General features: G+C 43.7%; 1 protein-coding gene across 3 annotated transcripts in view; it reads right to left on the reverse strand.

Annotated features, from left to right (window-relative positions):
- Positions 1-8,022: 8,022 nt before the first annotated feature.
- ADNP (activity dependent neuroprotector homeobox) overlaps positions 8,023-19,215 on the reverse strand; it is a 41,972-nt gene continuing 30,779 nt past the window's right edge. For all 3 annotated transcript variants that reach the window (XM_074406655.1, XM_039479265.2, XM_074406653.1), the window contains one exon: positions 8,023-13,438. In XM_074406655.1, the coding sequence (XP_074262756.1) occupies positions 10,328-13,438 (3,111 nt within the window). In that variant the 3' untranslated portion in view covers positions 8,023-10,327. The remainder of the gene's footprint in view (positions 13,439-19,215) is intronic.

Raw genomic sequence — 19,215 nt, forward strand, 5'->3', positions numbered from 1 at the left:
GCCGAAACAACAAAATCCTAAGCAAATTGAAAAGATAGATGACAAATTGGGAAAATATATTTGCATCTCATGCTACAAAGGGATAATCTCCCTAAGAAGTGGCAGTAGCAAAATGGGCAAAGGGTATGAACAGAAGCTTCATAGAAAACGCAAAACATGAAAAGATAGCCTCAATGTATGCCAGTAAGTATAGAAAAATATTGACATTACCCCGAGATTTTTCACATTTCAGGCTGGCAAAGTTTAAAGTTTTTGATGACACTTTATTTTTTATTTTTTTGAGACAGTCTGTTTTGTTGCCCAGGCTGGAGTGCAGTGGTGTGATCTTGGCTCATTGCAACCTCTGCCTCCTGGACTCAAGCGATCCTCGCACCTCAGGCATCTGAGTAGCTGGGATTATAGGTGCACACCACCACACCCAGCTAATGTTTGTGTTTTTAGTAGAGATGGGGTTTTGCCATGTTGGCCAGGCTGGTCTCAAACTCGTGGCCTCAAGTGATCTGCCTGCTTCTGCCTCCTAAAGTGCTGGGATTATAGGCATGAGCCACTGTGCCTGGTCTTGTGGGTGACATTTTGAAGAAAAATACTCCAGTGCATTGACGGTGAGACACCATTCTCATGGGGGGAAATTCGCATACCAATCAAAATTAGAGTCCTAGCTACTCGGTAGGCTGAGGCAGGAGGATCACTTGAGCCCAGGAGGTTGAGGCTGCAGTGAGCTGTGATCATGCCACTGCACTCCATCCTGGGTGACAAAACCCCATCTCTTTTAAATAAAAAAAGTCGGGGGGATACGTCCTCGGACCCAGTAATTCTACTAGGAATCCAGCTTACACACACAAGGAAGAAAAGAAATATACAAGGTTAGTCACTCCACAGTGAGATAGCAAAAGATTAGAAAGAACATGGCCGGGCGTGGTGGCTAAAGCCTGTAATCCCAGCACTTTGGGAGGCCAAGGCGGGTGGATAACGAGGTCGAGAGTTCGAGACCATCCTGGTCAACATGGTGAAACCCTGTCTCTACTAAAAATACAAAAAAAAATTAGCTGGGCATGGTGGTGCGTGCCTGTAATCCCAGCTACTCAGGAGGCTGAGGCAGGAGAATTGCCTGAACCCAGGAGGCGGAGGTTGCGGTGAGCCGAGATTGCGCCATTGCACTCCAGCCTGGGTAACAAGAGTGAAACTCCGTCTCAAAAAAAAAAAAAAAAAAAAGAAAGAAAGAACTCAAGTGTTTATCGATCTGGGATATATTCCTTTATAGCCCAGCCATATGATGGAATACTATAATGTTGTAAAAATGGGTTAAGAGTTCTTTATGAATTGGTGTGGAAATATTGCCAAGATGTGAAAGCCAAATGCAGAAAAAATGTATGTGTTATGCTATTATCTATGTGAAAAAGACATTACAGTTCTCTGGAAGGATAAACAGAAATTTGAGAATGGTGGATATCTGGAATGACAGGTATCCTTTTCATTGTACTTTAAACGTTCTGACTTTTTGGTGTTTGCCTATTCAAAAAATGGTTAAAATCAGTTGCCACCAATTAAAAGTTAGGAGAATGCATATAAAGAACTGGATTTCCTGTTTGTTTGTTGCCTTAAGAATTTAAGCCCACTGTTTTTAATGCCAGATATTCTAATTTTAAACAAACAATGAGCTAAATAAAGTCAAGTTGTTTTGGGGGGAGTCCTGCTCTCCAGGCTTTTCTTATACCCAAATTACTAATTTATTTCACCTCCTATCCCCTGTGGGCATTTGCATTTGAGAGCCTTAGAACCAGAGACTCAGACAATGGGAAATTTATTCCAAGGATATGGAGTGTGTGAAGAAATGCATCTCGGTTTCAGCTTCATGTGATAGAGGATAGCAGCTGGATGATCACTGCAGTTCAAGCCCCAATTCCAAACTCTCTGGGGATGGGGCACACTAGAGAAGTGCATGCTGTCCAGGACTCTACTTTGAGAGGTCACTGATAAGAGGTCAGACATTGTAAGAAAACTACACCAATATTCCTCATGAATACAAAATGCAAAACTGAGAAAATATCAGGAAACAGAATCCAGCAACATATATAAAAAAAGGATTATATGCCATGACAAAGCAGGATTTCTTCCAGGAATGCAAGGTTGGTTTAACGTCTGAAAATCAGTGTACCATACCATATTAATAAAGGGCAAGGCCAGGCATGGTGGCTCACACCTGTAATCCTAGCACTTTGGGAGGCCAAGGCAGGTGAATCACCTGAGGTTGAGAGTTTGAGACCAGCCTAGCCAACATGGTGAAACCCTGTCTCTACTAAAAATACAAAAAGTAGCCATGTGTGGTGGCACGTGCCTGTAGACTCAGCTGCTTTGGAGGCTGAGGCAGGAGGACTGCTTGAACCCGGGAGGCAGGGGTTGCAGTGAGCCAAGATCACACCACTGACTTCCACCCTGGGTGACAGAATAAGACTCCATCTCAAAAAAAAAAAAAAAAAAGGACAAAAACCACATAATCATCTCATTAGATGCAGAAAAAAATACATGACAAAATACCTACTCGTGATAAAACTCTCCTTCTTGGGGTAAAAAGGGGAGTTCTTGATAAGGTTAGAAGCTAGGCAGATAGATTCTGTAAATAGACCACAATGTCTGCTTACAGGTTTTACTAACTCCCTGGAGATGTTTAATTGACCAGGCAACTGCAGGTGTCCAGAAATCTTCCTCTCCATCTTAAAGCAAAATCCCACTAAATCCCACTTTGCATTATGGTCAAGAGTGCAAACATCTTTGGGAGGAGTTCAAAGTAGTTCTCATTTCCAGCAGCTGTCTCAGAATCTCCTCTCTGAGTTCTCTGGCCTCGCTGTGGCTTCAAAAGTCTGGAAATTCTTACAGGTAATCATCAGCTTGATGCATTTCAGGCTTGCAGCAGCGGGAGTGAAGGAGGGCAGCAGCTCTGAGGTTGGCCTCTGCAGTCTTCGCCGGGCCTTCTGGCAGAGTGTGCTTTAAGGACTGCTCACGATGCTGGGTTTGGAGAAGCGGCTAAAGGGGGGACAGCAGGGGACACATGCATTATATTTGGTCAGAATGACCACACAGTTCCCCTGAAAAAGCAAACCAGTGAAGCCTGAGTGTTCAAAGCCAGCCTCTTCAACTAGGAGGGGTTTCTTACTGAACTTTCCACGGAGATGCTCTGTTGTGCACTTAATGGGCACAGTTTCAGCTGGAGGAGCCAGGCCGAGGCGAAGCCAGCGGAGCGGGTCTTCCGTTGCCATCCCCAAGCCTAGCACTGCTGCAGTGAGGACCACCCAGAAGGTAAGGATTCCAGCCTAGGCCATGGTCTCCTTGTGGCCATGATAAATAAGATGTTGGGGTGGGTCTACACTCGTGAAATGGTTTTCTACACACAGGTTGTATCTCTTACTGTACAGTTTCTTCTTAGGCTGCTGGCAGGTGTCTGTTGAATGGCAGGGAAAGAGAATAAATGGTCTCACAGGAACTGCCAGGAGCAGATAACGCTATCAGGGGAAGGGTTGAGCTTGTAGCCCACTTGTAGTTCACTGCGCGTCTCTTTAAATCATCAGTTCTGTCTGGCAGTCAGCTGGGCCACACCTCAAACCAATTACACGAGACTCTCCAAGCGGGGTGGACCTTAGCATTGCCTGTCGTTAAAGCTCCCCAGGTGATTTCAGTATGCAGCCAGGGCTGGGAATCACTGCTTCCGGAGAGTACAGGTCAAGAGATTTTTCAGGATTTGCTGTGTCTTTTGAGTTGGAGCAACTGCACCTTTTATCTGGTTTTCGTACGGCACAAGGCTTCCTTTGAAGTGCTGGGTCCTCAACATCCCTCCGGACCTTGTGAGTGTAGCACAGATTTGGGTCTGAATTGCTTTCACCTGAGCTCCAGAGATGGCTCCCAACCAGTCTAAGCCAACCAGAGTAATGCTAGCTCAGTGACTGACCAGGTTGCTTTGGACTAAAGCCCATCCGCACCGTTGGATGCTGAGGAATGGTCCATTCGGCTCAGAGTTCGGAATTCTTGCTCCATACTGAGTGAAGGGGAAACCACTCAGGTCAGGTCAGTGGGAGCCGCCTGTGGATACCAGGGTGCCCGCCTAGGATGAAGCGACCCCGTGGTTGGCAGGATGGAGACAGAAAACCTGAATGCTTGCTGATGTTCCTGAGCAGCCTGCCCTCCCCCGACACAGCCAGTTGTCCCCTTCTCACTTTTATTAAGCCCAGTCTGAGTTGGATTTCCCGTTACCTGCCAATGAGAGTCCTAATTAATATGAAAGCGTCGGAGGTTGGGTAAAGCAAAGTGAGTCATCACTGCTAAGGGCAGCAAAGCTCTCTGAGAAGCTCTCGGAGCCGGAGTCCAGGCTGGCTTTGGAGCCTAGCATGTGAGAGGTAGCAGAGTCACCCCGGGATAAGGCAGGTCTGGGCCGAGGCTGGGTCTCATTTTGGTGCTCATGGACCTGGGACCCTGCTGACTTTCCTTGTTAATAGCCCGGCTCTCAGGCTTGCAGCCTCAGCATGCAATGTACCAGGTCGCAAAAATTTAGTGTTTGTCTTGTATTTTACTTTCCTAGTCACTGTTATGGTCATCTGAATTTGTGGCAAATTATTTTTTGCTTTTGGGTGATTTTGCTTTTTGGTGACATTGTTTTCCTTTAAAAGGGAGAGGGAGGGGGAGGCATGGTGGCTCACGCCTGTAGTCCCAGTAGTTGGGAGGCTGAGGCGGGAGAAATTGCCTGAATCCAGCAGGTTGAGGCTGCTCAAGCCGCGGTCGCGCTATTACACTCCAGTCTGTGTGACAAAGGGAGACTCTGTCCCCCCCAACAAAGGGGTGACAGGAGTTGAGCTGTAATAAGAACATAAAGCGGTTGTGAGGCAGATGTGGCAACACTGTCAATGGTGGTGGGCTGTCAGTTTGGGGAACGCCGAGCCGGGGACCGAACAGTGCGTGGGGCTCACACGTGTCTTCCCACTCACGGCAGCAGCCGCCTTTCTTCTGAGGCCGGTCTCCACTCCAGGCCAAGGTGCGTGGTGTGGCGGGAAATACCAGCAGTTGTGGACTCAGGTAGCCCGTGTCCTCGTCAGCAGCTTCCCCGTTGCCAGCTGCGATGTCAGGACAAGTTCGCTTCTCTGCACCTTCCTGTCAGCACCTGAAACCTGGGGCTCCGACTCCCTTTCCAGGGTTTGGGGGTTTTGGAGTACGAGAGGACTAGGGTTGGACTGTCTGAGGACTCTAACACCTTGGATTCCTTGGATTCTAGTGCTCTGCAATTAGTCCCAGGAACTACACGTCAGTTCTGAAAATACCTGTGGGGTAGCTGTGTGTTCATGATGCCAGAGCTTGAAGTGTTTTTCTTTTCTTTTTTTGAGACGGAGTTTCGCTCTTGTTACCCAGGCTGGAGTGCAATGGCGTGATCTCGGCTCACCGCAACCTCCGCCTCCTGGGTTCAGGCAATTCTCCTCAGCCTCCTGAGTAGCTGGGATTACAGGTGTGGGCCACCATGCCCAGCTAATTTTTTTTGTATTTTTAGTAGAGACGGGGTTTCACCATGTTGAACCAGGATGGTCTCGATCTCTTGACCTCGTGATCCACCCGCCTCCACCTCCCAAAGTGCTGGGATTACAGGCGTGAGCCACCGCACCCGATGCTTGAAGTGTTTTGAGGAACAACACTGCCCTTGTAGGAAGGGTGTAGTGGAGCCCCTTGTGCAGAAACCCCTTCTTGGAGGAGAGAGTTCTAGTTGAGCTTCCCCAGGGGATGCTGATACAGCTTTGCTGGCAGACTGAGTGGCAGTGGGCAAGCCATGCCACTGTCTCCTCCTCTGTCTCCAAGGCAGGATCTCTGCTCTTGATTCCTGGACTTGCAGATGCTACTTCATGTACACAGCTGTCATGTCCCACTGCAGTCTAGGATGGCAGCCAGAACAGCACTCACATCAAGTATATTGGAAAAGCCCTTTTATAACATGGCATTATGGTTCCTAAAAGGTGCCTGGTCTGCTTATTAGAGTATCTATTTTGCTTCACTTATAGTAATAAGCTATTATTAAAGGTACATAAAATAAGGATTTTTTTTCCATTTGAGATGGGAGTTTCGCTCTTGTTGCCCAAGTACCCGTCACCACGCCTATTTTTGTATTATTAGCAGAGATGGGGTTTTGCCATGTTGGCCAGGCTGGTCTTGAACTCCTGGCCTCAGATGATCCATCTGTCTCAGCCTCCCAAAGTGCTGGGGCCAAAATAAGTTTTTTTGTTTTGTTTTGTTTTTTTGAGACGTAGTTTGTTCTAGTTGCCCAGGCTGGTGGTGTGCAATGGCATGATCTCAGCTCACCACAACCTCCACCTCCTGGGTTCAAGCGATTCTTCTGCCTCAGCCCCCAGAGTAGCTGGGATTACAGGCATGCGCCACCACACCCAGCTAATTTTTGTATTTTGGAAGACATGGGGTTTTACCATATCGGCCAGGCTGGTCTCGAACTCCTGAACTTGTGATCTGCCTGCCTCAGCCTCCCAAAGTGCTGTGATTACAAGCGTGAGCCACAGCATGCGGCCAAAAATAAGGATTTTTAATTGCAAAAGCCAGTTCAGGTTTAAACGATCTTACACCTTAAGGCTAGATGGTGTCCTGGACGGGGAAGGGGTATGCATCACAGATGCATTGATGCTGTATGCAGAAAACACACACGAGCAACCAAACTCATTAAATAATGTGGAAGACTTTTCCTGGAAATGACTTCCTGGCCCTTCCTTCCCATGTCCCCTCCTTTTGGTTGGAACACTTTGAAATCATGACTTATGAATTTTCAGGGAGTGGTTTTGACTATATGCAACTCTTACGTGCTGACTTTCAAACACAATCCCACCTATACTGTAGCTCCACTGCGTTCAAATTACAGTGAGTAGTCTGTTATTAGTGGTGCAAAGTCAGTGGAAGCAGGATGCAAAAAAACAGCAAATGGGGACCTTCCTTTGGTTCAAGTTTTCAAGCCACTTTCCAGCAGTTGGGAGAAATGCCTTTTATTTTCAAACCTGTCTGTCGAGTTTTTATCAGCTAAGATGGTGTTTTTCTAGATTACCTCATGGTGACCCACTGATAATTGGTATGCTGAAATGCCATTTCCTAACGGCGAGAGCAGCCTCTTCATTTTAAGTCTTCTGGAAGCTTTTCCTGCCTGACACTTTGGTGAAACGTGCCTCAACTGGTACCAAGTTACTGCTCAGCAGGGGGTTGGAAGTAAGGGTCACAACAGGCAGAGGGAAGCAAAATAGAAACCACTGCCTGATACTTTGCTATATCCATGTATTCAACATCTTCTACTTCAATAGGGAAAGAAAATTTCCATCACTCAAGCTGAATGGTTCTCGAATGGTGGTGTAGAACCTAGAGATGATCCTTGAGCCCCATCTCAAGGACGCAGAACTAGTAGTCTGAGGTCCAAGGGTAAAGGAACTACCCTTCTGTACACTAATACTTATTTGGCAGTAAGCAGGTTGAGTCATTTCTAGCATGAAGCATTTCAGATGGGAAACTCCCATCTTTAATACACCCAGTATTCAAATCTGGCACTCATTTTGTTCCTGTCAGAAATGGATGTCTTTACAAAGGGGCAGGCATTTGGATCAAACTGACAGACAATTCTAGAGCAGTATGAGAGGGAGATACCCTTTCTGCTTGGCTCTCAAGAAGAGAATGAAGCTGTTGATATTCTTCTCTCCCTATACTGCACAATGAGAAGGAACCAAAGCTAGGATGAGAAAATGCTCCATGTGATCAACAGGGAGAGAGACCACAGCCCTAGCTGGTCTGTGGAACTCATTCCCACAAGAAAACCAGAGGGTCAAAACCCACCCCTCCCTGGACTCCTCCACAAAAACAAAACACACACACACACACACTCTAGAATACTTTGGCTTTCTCATGTTAGAATTGTTCAGCCTACATTTATAAGCATCCTCTGGGAGGTGGAACATTGCCATAGCCTAATGTTAAATGATCTCCAGATTATTTGGAAAGCAAACAGCAACGATAGTCTTTTAAAATGGCTTTTATTTAGACACTTTTAGGGATTCTGCAGTATTTCCAGTTGGGAATCTTTATTTTCAACTCTTAGGGTGGCTAAGCCCTTTTCTGAATGCCAAAAGGCATACTCCCACCACCTTAATGAGAAAACACACTTATCTGTCTCTGTTCCAATATCCATCTGGGACCTGGACCCTGAGCCTTTTGCTGCCTGTACAAGTCTCACTAGTCCTCCACGGAGAACTCAGAAGCTCAAGCTAAGTTTTTCCCACTTGTTAATCAGGGAGGGTAATTTCCAAATGTGAGCTGGCCTAAATTCAGCTGGTATTTCTGATTTGGTAATCTGTGGGGACATCCTGTCCTAAATTTTGGCTGGTGCATGTAGAATATATAATCTACCTGTATAACAGATTTAACATAGCTCCGTTCCAGCCCCAAATTCCTGAAAGGTTCTAGTCTATTGCACTTGTGCATTTTAGGGAGAGGCTGGTCAGATCTCTACTCTCTGGTAACAGCATTAGCAAGTCTTTCGGAAAGGGACTCAGAAGTTAAGGACATCAGCCGCTTCAGACTTCTCTAGGCCAGTATCCTTGAGAGACAACTGACCAGCCTCGTTGTGGATTGGAGCATCCCATCAACTAACTGCTGGAAATGTTGGCCTAATTCTGCTTCCCTGTAACTTTCCACTTTTTAGTACAAGTTGCTCTTGGGAATCTACACACAGTAAAAATACCAGCTCCTTCTACCTTGACAGCCCTCTAAGTGTGTACTCTTCAAAGCCTTTCCTTTAATAGCAAGATGGCCAAGAGTGGCAACAGAGGCAGAGCGGCCTGCACTACAATTGTTCCCATTGTTAAGGTGAAAATGAACACTTACTTCATCTAGAAGAAAAAAACCCCACCAGGCTATTAAAATTTTGCTTTCCAATTAATGCCAATCCCTGTTTACATCTTTTTTTTTTTTTTTTTAGTCATTGAGATATTTACATATATATGCACGCTCTGCTCCCTAACAAAAGGTGAACTGAAAAACTCAAGGATGTTTACTTTTCAGTTAAAACGAAAAAAAAAACCCACAAAACGCATTTTGTACCAGGTGCCTCGAGAGAAAGCATTCTTTATGCAGATGACAGATCTTGGTTTTCCACAAGTTTCCTCTGTGACTGTGACTGCCATCTGTGATGAAAGTTACGGCATTGAATGGCACAAGATATAATGGACACACAGGACTGTCATGTGTAATAAAGCAAATATTTACATTAAGCACAATACAGCAATTTATTTAGATGCTTAAAATGAATACAAAGGGAAATAAAGATCACAAAATTATACATACTACAACAGTGTGTCATATATTAGATGGTATAAATGAATACACCAGGATGGTGTTTAACTAAAGATAAAACTAAATATCCAAAATGCAGCTCTCATTGGTTTGCTGCTTCAACACAACACACTTTTATACAGATCTAAAAGGTGTCAAAATTAGTAGCTGCAAAGTCAATTCTTGCATGTGATTTTTAGCTTAAAAGATTTCAGAAAACATCTGAAATACCAGTTTTTGTTTTTGACAGCTGTAAATGTCAAGGATATTCAGAACAAGAAAAATCCTATAATACAAGAGAGTCCAGATATATATCTTACGTGGCTGGCCTCTGTTGCAAGATTGTACAAGGTTATGTGCAAAAACTAAGTCTGTCCAAAAGTCCATACTAGCGCAGTTCTGAGCTTTTGCTAGGTAAACTAGATACAGCGTTTATTACACAGCAAGGTCAACACTAAAAAAAGAAATCTATGATGGGCACACAGTAACAGTATCATGAGCATCACTTGAATAGGTCTAAAAGACTGTACAAATATACATTTCAACTATTCAGAATGAATACATGAAAAAAAATCGCTTTTCCCAAAGTCTACTATACACATTAGACTGGTAGCTTTTATGTTGGCCCTACACTACCATGTAAATTAGGTTAACGCTTCTCAAAGACATCAGACCAATCATTTTACAGAGGGAAAGAAATGTTGAAAAGGCAGATAAAATAAACCTCTGCTTTTCCTCATGTGTATTCATGAGCCACCAGCTTATTGGTTTTCACATTTAGTTACTGTGTCTGTCAGAGAAGGTTCTGAAGCAAGATCAGCCTATCGTGTCAGAGACTTAGAAAGAACCACTGGAACTCAGCGGCCACATGTCCCACAGTACAACCAGCACTCACAAGGCAGTACCAGTTAGAAGACAGCTTTGCAATCACACTGAATGGAGATGAGAGTTCTCGGCCGCAGCATGTCACCGACGCCAGGGAGCCTGGCGCTCAGGCCTGCTGGCTGCTCAGTTTAACTCCAGCTAAGCTGCCATGCATCGGCTCAGCTACTCCGTCAGTCATGCTGTCAAACTGCTCCCCATCCTCACTGTCAATTGTGCTATTCTGCCACTCAATCTGGGGGTTAGATAAGCGCTCATCATTCTCAGATGCATTCTTCCACTGTGACTGGTCCTTGGACCAAAACCCTTCAACTTTTCCATAGGAACTATTCTTCCATTTCAACTGCTCTCTGTCACCTTGCATGGTAGCCTTTTTTTTAGCAGCTGGCTTACTGCTCCTTGCATCTTCGCTTTGGGAAGACTCGTCAGACCAGGTTCCTGGTTTCATTTCGCAGGTATTGTCCTCAAAGTCTGACACTTGCTGGGACCCAGGCCCACTCTCAGATGGAGAAGCACCGTCTTTCCACTCGACAACGTCGTCTTGGTCGACCTCGCTATCGGAAGCGTTGTGTAGTAGTTTGGTTGGTTCCTCAGTCAAACGCAGAGTTTCGTATTTTGAACCATCCTCCTCTTTTTGGTCTAGCTTCTCCTCAGGTTCTAAAGCATCCTCGGGAATTACCTTCAGTACATGTTCCTCTGGGTTCTCATTAGGGATTTTAGGCTCAACTTCAAAAACGGGTTCAAAAGGGCTACCGCTTTCATTGGATTCTTCTTCCAAATTTTCAAAACTGTCTGAGGAACTGTCATCTTCCTTCCCAAGGTTGAGCTTTTTGTCAGCAGTCTTACTAGCATTGACTCTGGAATCCTTCTCATCATGATTTTCAAATAGCCACTCAGCATCAAAGTCCATCTCATGCTTGACTTTATTTAATTCTTTCATGTTAAAGCCCAGCAACACGCCGGGCTTGTACTTTTCACAATCACGGACACACTTCTTCCTTTTGTTACTAAAATGGGAAGCAATGTCACTCTTCCATAACCATAAACTGGCTGCTAGCTTCTCAATTTCTCTCCTGGTGGGATAGGGTTGCTTGTTAAAATACTTTGTTAGAAAGCTTTTCCTGGCTTCATAGGAATCATCTTCATGACCCTTGGGGTCTAAAGCTAAAACGACAGGCTCTTCAGGCTTCTCTTCAAAGCAGCTGGGTGAATCACTATCATCATCTAACTTCCGTTTTTTCAGTAAGGGAAATTCCATTTGCTCGTAAGTGCGCTTCACAGGTGCCAGGCTGGGAGACTGATTAAGCCGAGAGGGTGCATTTGTCTTATCCTGGCCGTTCTGGGTCTTTCCAACTCCCCTGCAGTGAACTAGATGCAGAGTGATAGTCGAGGCGGTCATGTTGCTGGTATACACACCAAGGCAATGGATACATTTGTAGGTGAGCTTTTTCTCAACTGGATGAACCGTCTGAATCACCTGGTGCCTCTCTCGTAGGTGATGTGCAAGTGCATCTGATATGGGTCCTTTTAGGATCGAAAAGCAGAGAGGACAAAGGGTTTTCCCAACATCTTTTTTATAGGGCACTGCAGCTTGAGGTGAACTTTTAACAGGGATATCTGCCTTCTCCTGAACTTTTGGCTGTGGCTTTGGAGGAACTGGAGGGTTATTTTGGGCATGGTAGGCAACAGATTCAGCTGGGGCATCTCTCAGGTTGTACGTGGTTACCAGGAGATGGATGTTAGTGTGACTGCCCTGCTGCAATGTCAAATCAAAACTCAAAGTAGAATCTGTTTTGGGTCCCATCTCTTCATCAATGTGAACCATCCGCATGTGCGCGGCCATCTTTTCCACATCATTGAAAGTTGAACGGCAATATGGACAAGACAGACCATGAATTAACATATGGTTGAGCAGAGTATCTGTGGGCAAATAGCGATTACAGTACAGGCATTTGCTAGTAAAATTGTGTATTTTCATAATGTAGTTGGCTACTGCTGGGACTTTCTCAGCTTTATGTTCTTTTTCGAAGTGCACACTATAGACATTTTCAGGAAAAAGCTCATTACAGATTGTACATATTTTCCACTTTTGAGTTGAGGAAGTGTTACCTGGGGGAGGGCCTGTGGCAGCTGCAGTAGGTTTGGAACTGGACTGACCTAACACTCTGGAAGCCTGCGACTGGGAGAGGGAAGGAGACTTTAACTGGCCTGATGAGAGAGAAGAGGCATTGGCAGACTGCAGGGAGTATCTTGCTGGTGCCTGGGACCTCTGCTCTGACCCAAGCCCGTAAGACCTTCCGTTTCCACTTGGAAGTAACTGCTTTACAGACTGAGATTGTTGAGGAATGGAAACTGGTGCATTGCCCCCTAGACCCAGTCTCATTGACTGACCAACACTGTAACCCTGACCTACAGATTTGACTCCATAGTTGTTCTGCTGTAGGTGAACATTGGACATCATGTTGACTCCTGCAGAATTTAAGTTAGGCTTTGGTATTGAGAGTCGATTCACCATCTGCTGTGATGGTAAAGACCGGACATTTCCAGAAGCAAGGGAACCAATTCTTGGTGGGAGTCCCATACTCTTCTTGTCTTGAGGTTTGGGAGCAATTAGCATCAAGGGTTTGGATCGGGGAACCACTACATTTGTGTGCCCAATCATGGCAGTGACCTGATAGCCAATACGTTCGTGGTCTTCGATGACATGCTGTACCAAAGCTTCATAGGACTTTGGCATGAAAAGGCATCGCTTGCAGTGAATACTACTCTCTTCTCGGGCATTTGAGCCTAAGGGGACTGCGCCATTGAGTGATTTTTCTCCTGCCTTTGCTATGTAAGGTGCTGCCACGTGCTGAAAATGTTCCCTGTAAATGTGCTTCCTAACTATTTCGTAAAGAGGATCTCGGTAAGTGCACTTCTTACAGTAATAAACAGCTTGCTCTACACTGTCAGCCTGCTTAGGTTTAAGGCCATCATTTTTGTTTTTATCTTTGAAAGTGCTGAGGCTGCTACTTGGTGCGCTGGCGTTTGGAGCATGAAATATTTTAATGTGTGTTTCCAAAGTCTTTTTGTCTGCATTGAAGGTACAGTAGGGGCAATTAAGGAGAATCCTGTTTTCAAAGTCTTCACTATGCACATTTCGGAAATGACTTTTGTAGGCAGAGAAGAATTTTGAGGAAAATGGACAAGCGCTGCAGCAGAAAGGTTTTGTCCGATAGTCCTAAAGTAAACAAACACAACTAGAATTAGAATGCCACTTCAGATAAGCAGTTAACAGATTCCAGATGCCCCCCCATTCTTAATAATGCACTGTTTAGTCTGTTTTTTCTTTTTGTATAGTAACTTTATAAAACAGAAAAAACTCAAAAAAACCTAGCGTATTTTTGAGTGTAAATTAAAAAGTCAATGCTAAGTTCTCAATGTTTAGAAAAAGTCACATTTTCACCAAACCAAAGACTAATGACTTCAAGATAAACGTTTTGCAGCTAGAAATGACAAGAAAACCCTAAATGAAGGAAGTCACTAAAGACTTCAGGTTTACCATACAGTCATGTGTTGCTAAACCACAGAAATACATTCCAAAAAATACATGATGGTGTGATATCCTAGAGTGTATTCGCACAGACCTAGACAGTACAACCTACTACATATCCAGGCTACATGGCATAGCCTATTGCTCTTAGGTTACAAACCTGTACAGTATGTTTCTGTACTGAAAACCCTAGGCAATGATTAGCACGATGGTAAGTATTTGCGTTTTTAAACATAGCTAAGCACAGAAAAGGTATAGTCAACAGACAGCGTGACTAGTAAACTATACTATATAGAGTACTCACCATGAACAAAGCTTACAGGACTGGAAGTTGCTCTGGGTGAGACAATAAATACGAAAGCCTGGGATACTATTGTACAATACTGTAGACTTTATGAACACTTAGCTACACAAACTTACTAAAAAAAAAAATCATGTTTTTTTTCTCACTGTTGCTCAAGCTGGAGTGCAGTGGCACAATCACAGCTCACTGCAGCCTCAACCTCTTGAGCTCACAGGATCCTCCTACCTCCAGCTCAGTCCTGGAGACTTACAGGAGTCTGCCACCACACTTGAGTATTTTGTTGAGACAGGGTCTCACTCTGTTGCCCAGGCTGGCCTTGAACTCCTGGGCTCAAGCCGTCCTCCTGCCTTGGCTTCCCGAAGTGCTGGGATTGTAAGCCAAAGTGTCCAGCCCTAAAATTTTTTCAATAACAAATGAACTTCAGCTTGCTCTAAATTTATGCTTTTAAATTTTTGGCTTTTTGACTCTTTTGTAGTAATATTTACCTTGAAACACAAACACAATTGGCAGGGTGCAAGGGCTCATGCCTGTAATTCCAGCACTTTAGGAGGCCCAGGTGGGTGGAACACTTGAAGTCAGGAGTTTGAGACCAGCCTGACCAACATGGTGAAACCCTGGCCCTACTGAAAATGCAAAAAATAGCTGGGCATGGTGGCAGGCACCTATAATCCCAGCTACTCAGGAGGCTGAGGCAGGACAATCGCTTAAACCCAGAAGGCAGAGGTTGCAGTGAGCCAAGATCGTGCCATAGCCCTCTAGCTTGAGCAACGGAGTTAAACACCAAAAACCAAAACACAAACACATTGTAGGACTGTACAAAAATATTTTCTATCTTTAAATACCTATTCTATAATCCTTTTTCTATTAAAATTTTAAAAACTTTTTTTTCCCCCCTTAAAAACGAAGACACAAATGCATACCTTAGTCTAGGCCTACAGATCAACAACATCACTATCTTCCACTTTCGTATCTTGTCCCACTAGAGGGTCTTCAGGAATAACACACATGTTACCGTGGGAGCTGTCATCTCCCATGATAACAACGCCTTCTTCTGAATAACTGCAGAAGGACCTGCCTGAGGCTCTCTTGAGGAGGTGGTACACTGATCAGAATATGTCCATGGTGCTTTGTTTCCTTTTTTCATCACAGATTTGCTTGTATGCAGATAATGAACCATGAACATTCTTCTCTATTAATGAACACAATTTGGCATTGAGATCCATGTTTTCAAACTTCTTAAGGAGCTTGCTGAGGTCTGCAAAAGCTTCTGCTAAATCCTTCACTGCACATTTTCTTGGGGGGGGGGGCGGGGGCGGGGTTCTTCTTTTGCTTTTCCTGCAGTTTCCTTTTCTCTTTCCTCTTCAGCTGTGCATCCTTGTTCCAGTTCCCACAGCTCCTCACCGGTTAATTCCTCAGGAACTACCTCTAGGAGATCCTCTAAGGCTCCTCACCGGTTAATTCCTCAGGAACTACCTCTAGGAGATCCTCTAAGGTCATCCTCATCCACGCCCAGGTTAAAGTTGTTTGCCATCTCAACCACAGACCTTGTGATTTATGCAAATCCTCTGAAGTCATGGACAAACCTCTAGAATGTATTCTTTTACATGCCATGCATACATTCCTTGTTGAAATTACCCCAAGCCCAAGCAAGATTCTTAATGCAGTCACAGATATTGTAATCCTTCCAGAATTACATCAGAATCTTCTCAGTGCCTTCCTCAGCTGCGACAAGGCAACGGACTTTCTCAGACAGAAGGCCTTCAGAGCTGCTATAACTCCATCAGCTGGATCAAAGAGGTGGTGTCTGATATTGGGATGAAAACAACAATTAAAGGAGGCGTTTGCTTATTACTGACAATAAGCAAAAGCTTAAAAGGTATGTTATTCTCTCAATACTACCTCTCCATTTTGCAGGCATATCAATTCAGCAGGTCATCTTGGAAGAGTCACCTATGACTTCATATGGCTCCTGCAGTGCACTGGCCAAGTGAGTGTGTGTGTGCGTGTGCGTGTGTGTGTGTACTGATATGCCTGAAGCCCCTAGGGTTCTCACTATGCCAAATCACAAAGGGTTTCAATTTGTAGCCTGCAACATTGCCCCCAAGCAAGACTGTCATCCATCCTTAACAGCCTCGAAACCTTGCATTGCTTTGGCCTCCTTATGGATCAAAGTCCTTTTAAGCCTGTTTCCAGAATACAAAGGATTCATCCATGTTGAAAATTTGCTCTGGCAAGTAATCTTCCTCCAGACTCAGCTTATCTAGAGCTTCCCCAAATTCTTCAGCTGCCTTCACAACAGCACTCACAGACTCACCACTTTTCCAGTATGTAATGAGCAATGATTCTTGAATTGTTTAAACCATCCAGAACTAGCAGTAAATCCAACATCCAGGTCCAGCCTTTTCTTTAAACACTGCAAACAAACTTTTTGCTTTGACTGTGATCATCATGGTGCTGAGAGGTACACAGCACCATGTGTACCTGTGTCTGGTCTTTAAGCCGGGTCATCAGAAGCTTCTCTGTGTCTGATAAAGGTCCTTCTTGAATTTTTGTTAGTCTCACTGCCTTCAATGAAATAGATGCTTTAAGAGCTTCTGTCACTTTGTTCTTGTTCTTCAAGATCGTAGCTATGTTGGAATAAAACATGCCTGACTGGCAAGAATTAACCATCACTCACCGTCCACCTTTGCAGTCCTTAATCATTTGTTTCCAGGTCAATCACTCAACATGGCCTCTTACTGGCAACATTATGGATTTTGTATGCTAAGGAGCCATGATGAACAAAATACCATGAGATTAAACCAGCCCAAGAGAAAATGATGCAATCGAAAGATACAGTAAACACGAGATATATGAGGCTGCTACCAGTTTACCACGAAACGCTGTTTTAAAGTAAACTTTTTTATTAAGTAGGAGTACATTCTAATAAAAAGTATATATAGCAAATAAACTGGTAATACAGTTTTTAATTATCATATGAAGTAGTCATGTGCTGATGTTTCTGTCTAGTACAGACTGCATATTCAACTGTGTTCCCCAAGATTATAATGGGGCTGAAAAATTTCTGTCACCTAGTATTTACTGTATAGTTGACCCGTCAACATGGGTTTAAACTGCTTATATGTGGATTTTTTCCAAACAAATTCAGATGAGAGATACAACATTCTTGGGATGCTAAAACCTCCTACACAGAGGGCTAACTTTTGGTATATGCGGGTTCCTCAGGGCCAACTGTGGGACTTGAGGATGCAAGGATTTTGGTAATGAGCTTTAATCATTACTGGAGTGTACCACTTATTTTTCAAAAATAATGTTAACTCTAAAACAGCCTCAGGCAGGTCCCTTCAGGAAGTATCCAGAAAGCACTCCATCATAGGAGATGATGGCTCCATGTGTGTTACTACTCCTGAAAACCTTCCAGTGGGACAAGGTGGCAATGGTGACACCACCGATCTGGACCCTGTGTAGGCCTAGGCGCATTTTGTCTCTGTGTCTTAGCTTTTAAGAGTTTAAAAAGTTAAAAAAAAAAAAAAAGATTTAAGACTAGAAAAAAGCTTTTAAGTCTATAAGGACAAAATATTTTTGTACAGCTGTACAATGTGTTTGTGTTTTAAGTATTACAAAAGATTCAAAAGTTAAAAATTTTAAAGTTTGTAAAATAAATTTATGTAGCCTAAGTGTGTTTATAAAATCTACAGTGATGTCCAGTACGTCCCTTCATAGTCACTCACCACTCAGCAACTTCCAGTCCCACAAGTGCCTTATACAAATGTACCAATTTTTATCTTTTATACCGTATTTTTACCGTACCTTTTCTATGCATCACTATGTTTAGAAACACAAATACTTACCACTGTATTAATCACTCTTACAGCAGTCAGTATAGTAACACGCCATACAGGTTTGTTGCCTAAGAGCAACAGGCCATACCATATAGCCTAGGTATATAGTAGGCTATACCACCTAGGTCTGTGTAAGTACCCTTTATGAACTTTATACAACCATGAAATCACCTAACAAGGAATTTCTCAGAATGCATCACATCATTAAGCAATGCATCATGGTATTATGTGCTATAAATAACTGTATGTGCTATACTTCTATATGACTGGCAACACAGGTGTGTTTACACTAGCATCACTACAGACATGTGTATGTTGTGCTACGATGTCATTAGGTAATAGAGGTTTTTCAGCTCAATTATAATCTTATGGGATCACTGTTGTAGATGAAGTCCGTCACTGACCAAAATGTCGTTATGTGGTACATGACCGCAGTAAAATGCAGGGCCAGAATATTTTAGTACAATTAGACAATTTTAATAGATAAAGCTATACCCTTTTATTCCTTTCTCCATTATGGAGAAATTTTCATAGAAAAAGGCAAATCTCCATTTTTTTCTCTGATTAAAGTATAGTGTAGTATCAGATTCAGTGCTGATCAAAAAAACGACTGATTTCAAAAGTTGGCTTTCTTCTAAAAGCTATGCTGCTCTTTCTCAACCAAGAACACTTCAAACAGTTAATGAAGGAACAGCTGCTTTGATTCAAACCAAGAAGTTAAAATGTCCTAAAGACTGTGTGGACAGTGTGATATTTAAAAGCCAATAATGCATTATGGAATATACTGATATCAAAGAGCAACTTTCAGAACTAGGATTGTTAACACTTATCTAGTCAGTCCTTTGATGATGATAGGTTAACTGACATATGCATGGCCAAGAGATGATCTTTTCTACCTAGAAGCCAACTTTGTTTCAGATATTGGTCTGAACTAAGATGAAATACTCTGCTTCGCCTCAAAGCTCAACTCCTTTTTTTTTTTGGGACGGAGTTTTGCTCTTGTTACCCAGGCTGGAGTGCAATGTCACGATCACCTCCTGGGTTCAGGCAATTCTCCTGCCTCAGCCTCCTGAGTAGCTGGGATTACAGGCACGTGCCACCATGCCCAGCTAATTTTTCTGGATTTTTAGTAGAGAGGGGGTTTCACCGTGTTGACCAGGATGGTCTCGATCTCTTGACCTCGTGATCCACCCGCCTCAGCCTCCCAAAGTGCTGGGATTACAGGCTTGAGCCACCGCGCCCGGCCAAAACTCAATTCTTTAGTATTCAGCTATGAGGCTTTCAGATTGATAAAACTGAATTAAATAGATGATGTGTCC

The sequence above is a fragment of the Saimiri boliviensis genome, chromosome 9 (genome assembly GCF_048565385.1).
Source record: "Saimiri boliviensis isolate mSaiBol1 chromosome 9, mSaiBol1.pri, whole genome shotgun sequence".
Taxonomy (NCBI): Eukaryota; Metazoa; Chordata; class Mammalia; order Primates; family Cebidae; genus Saimiri; species Saimiri boliviensis.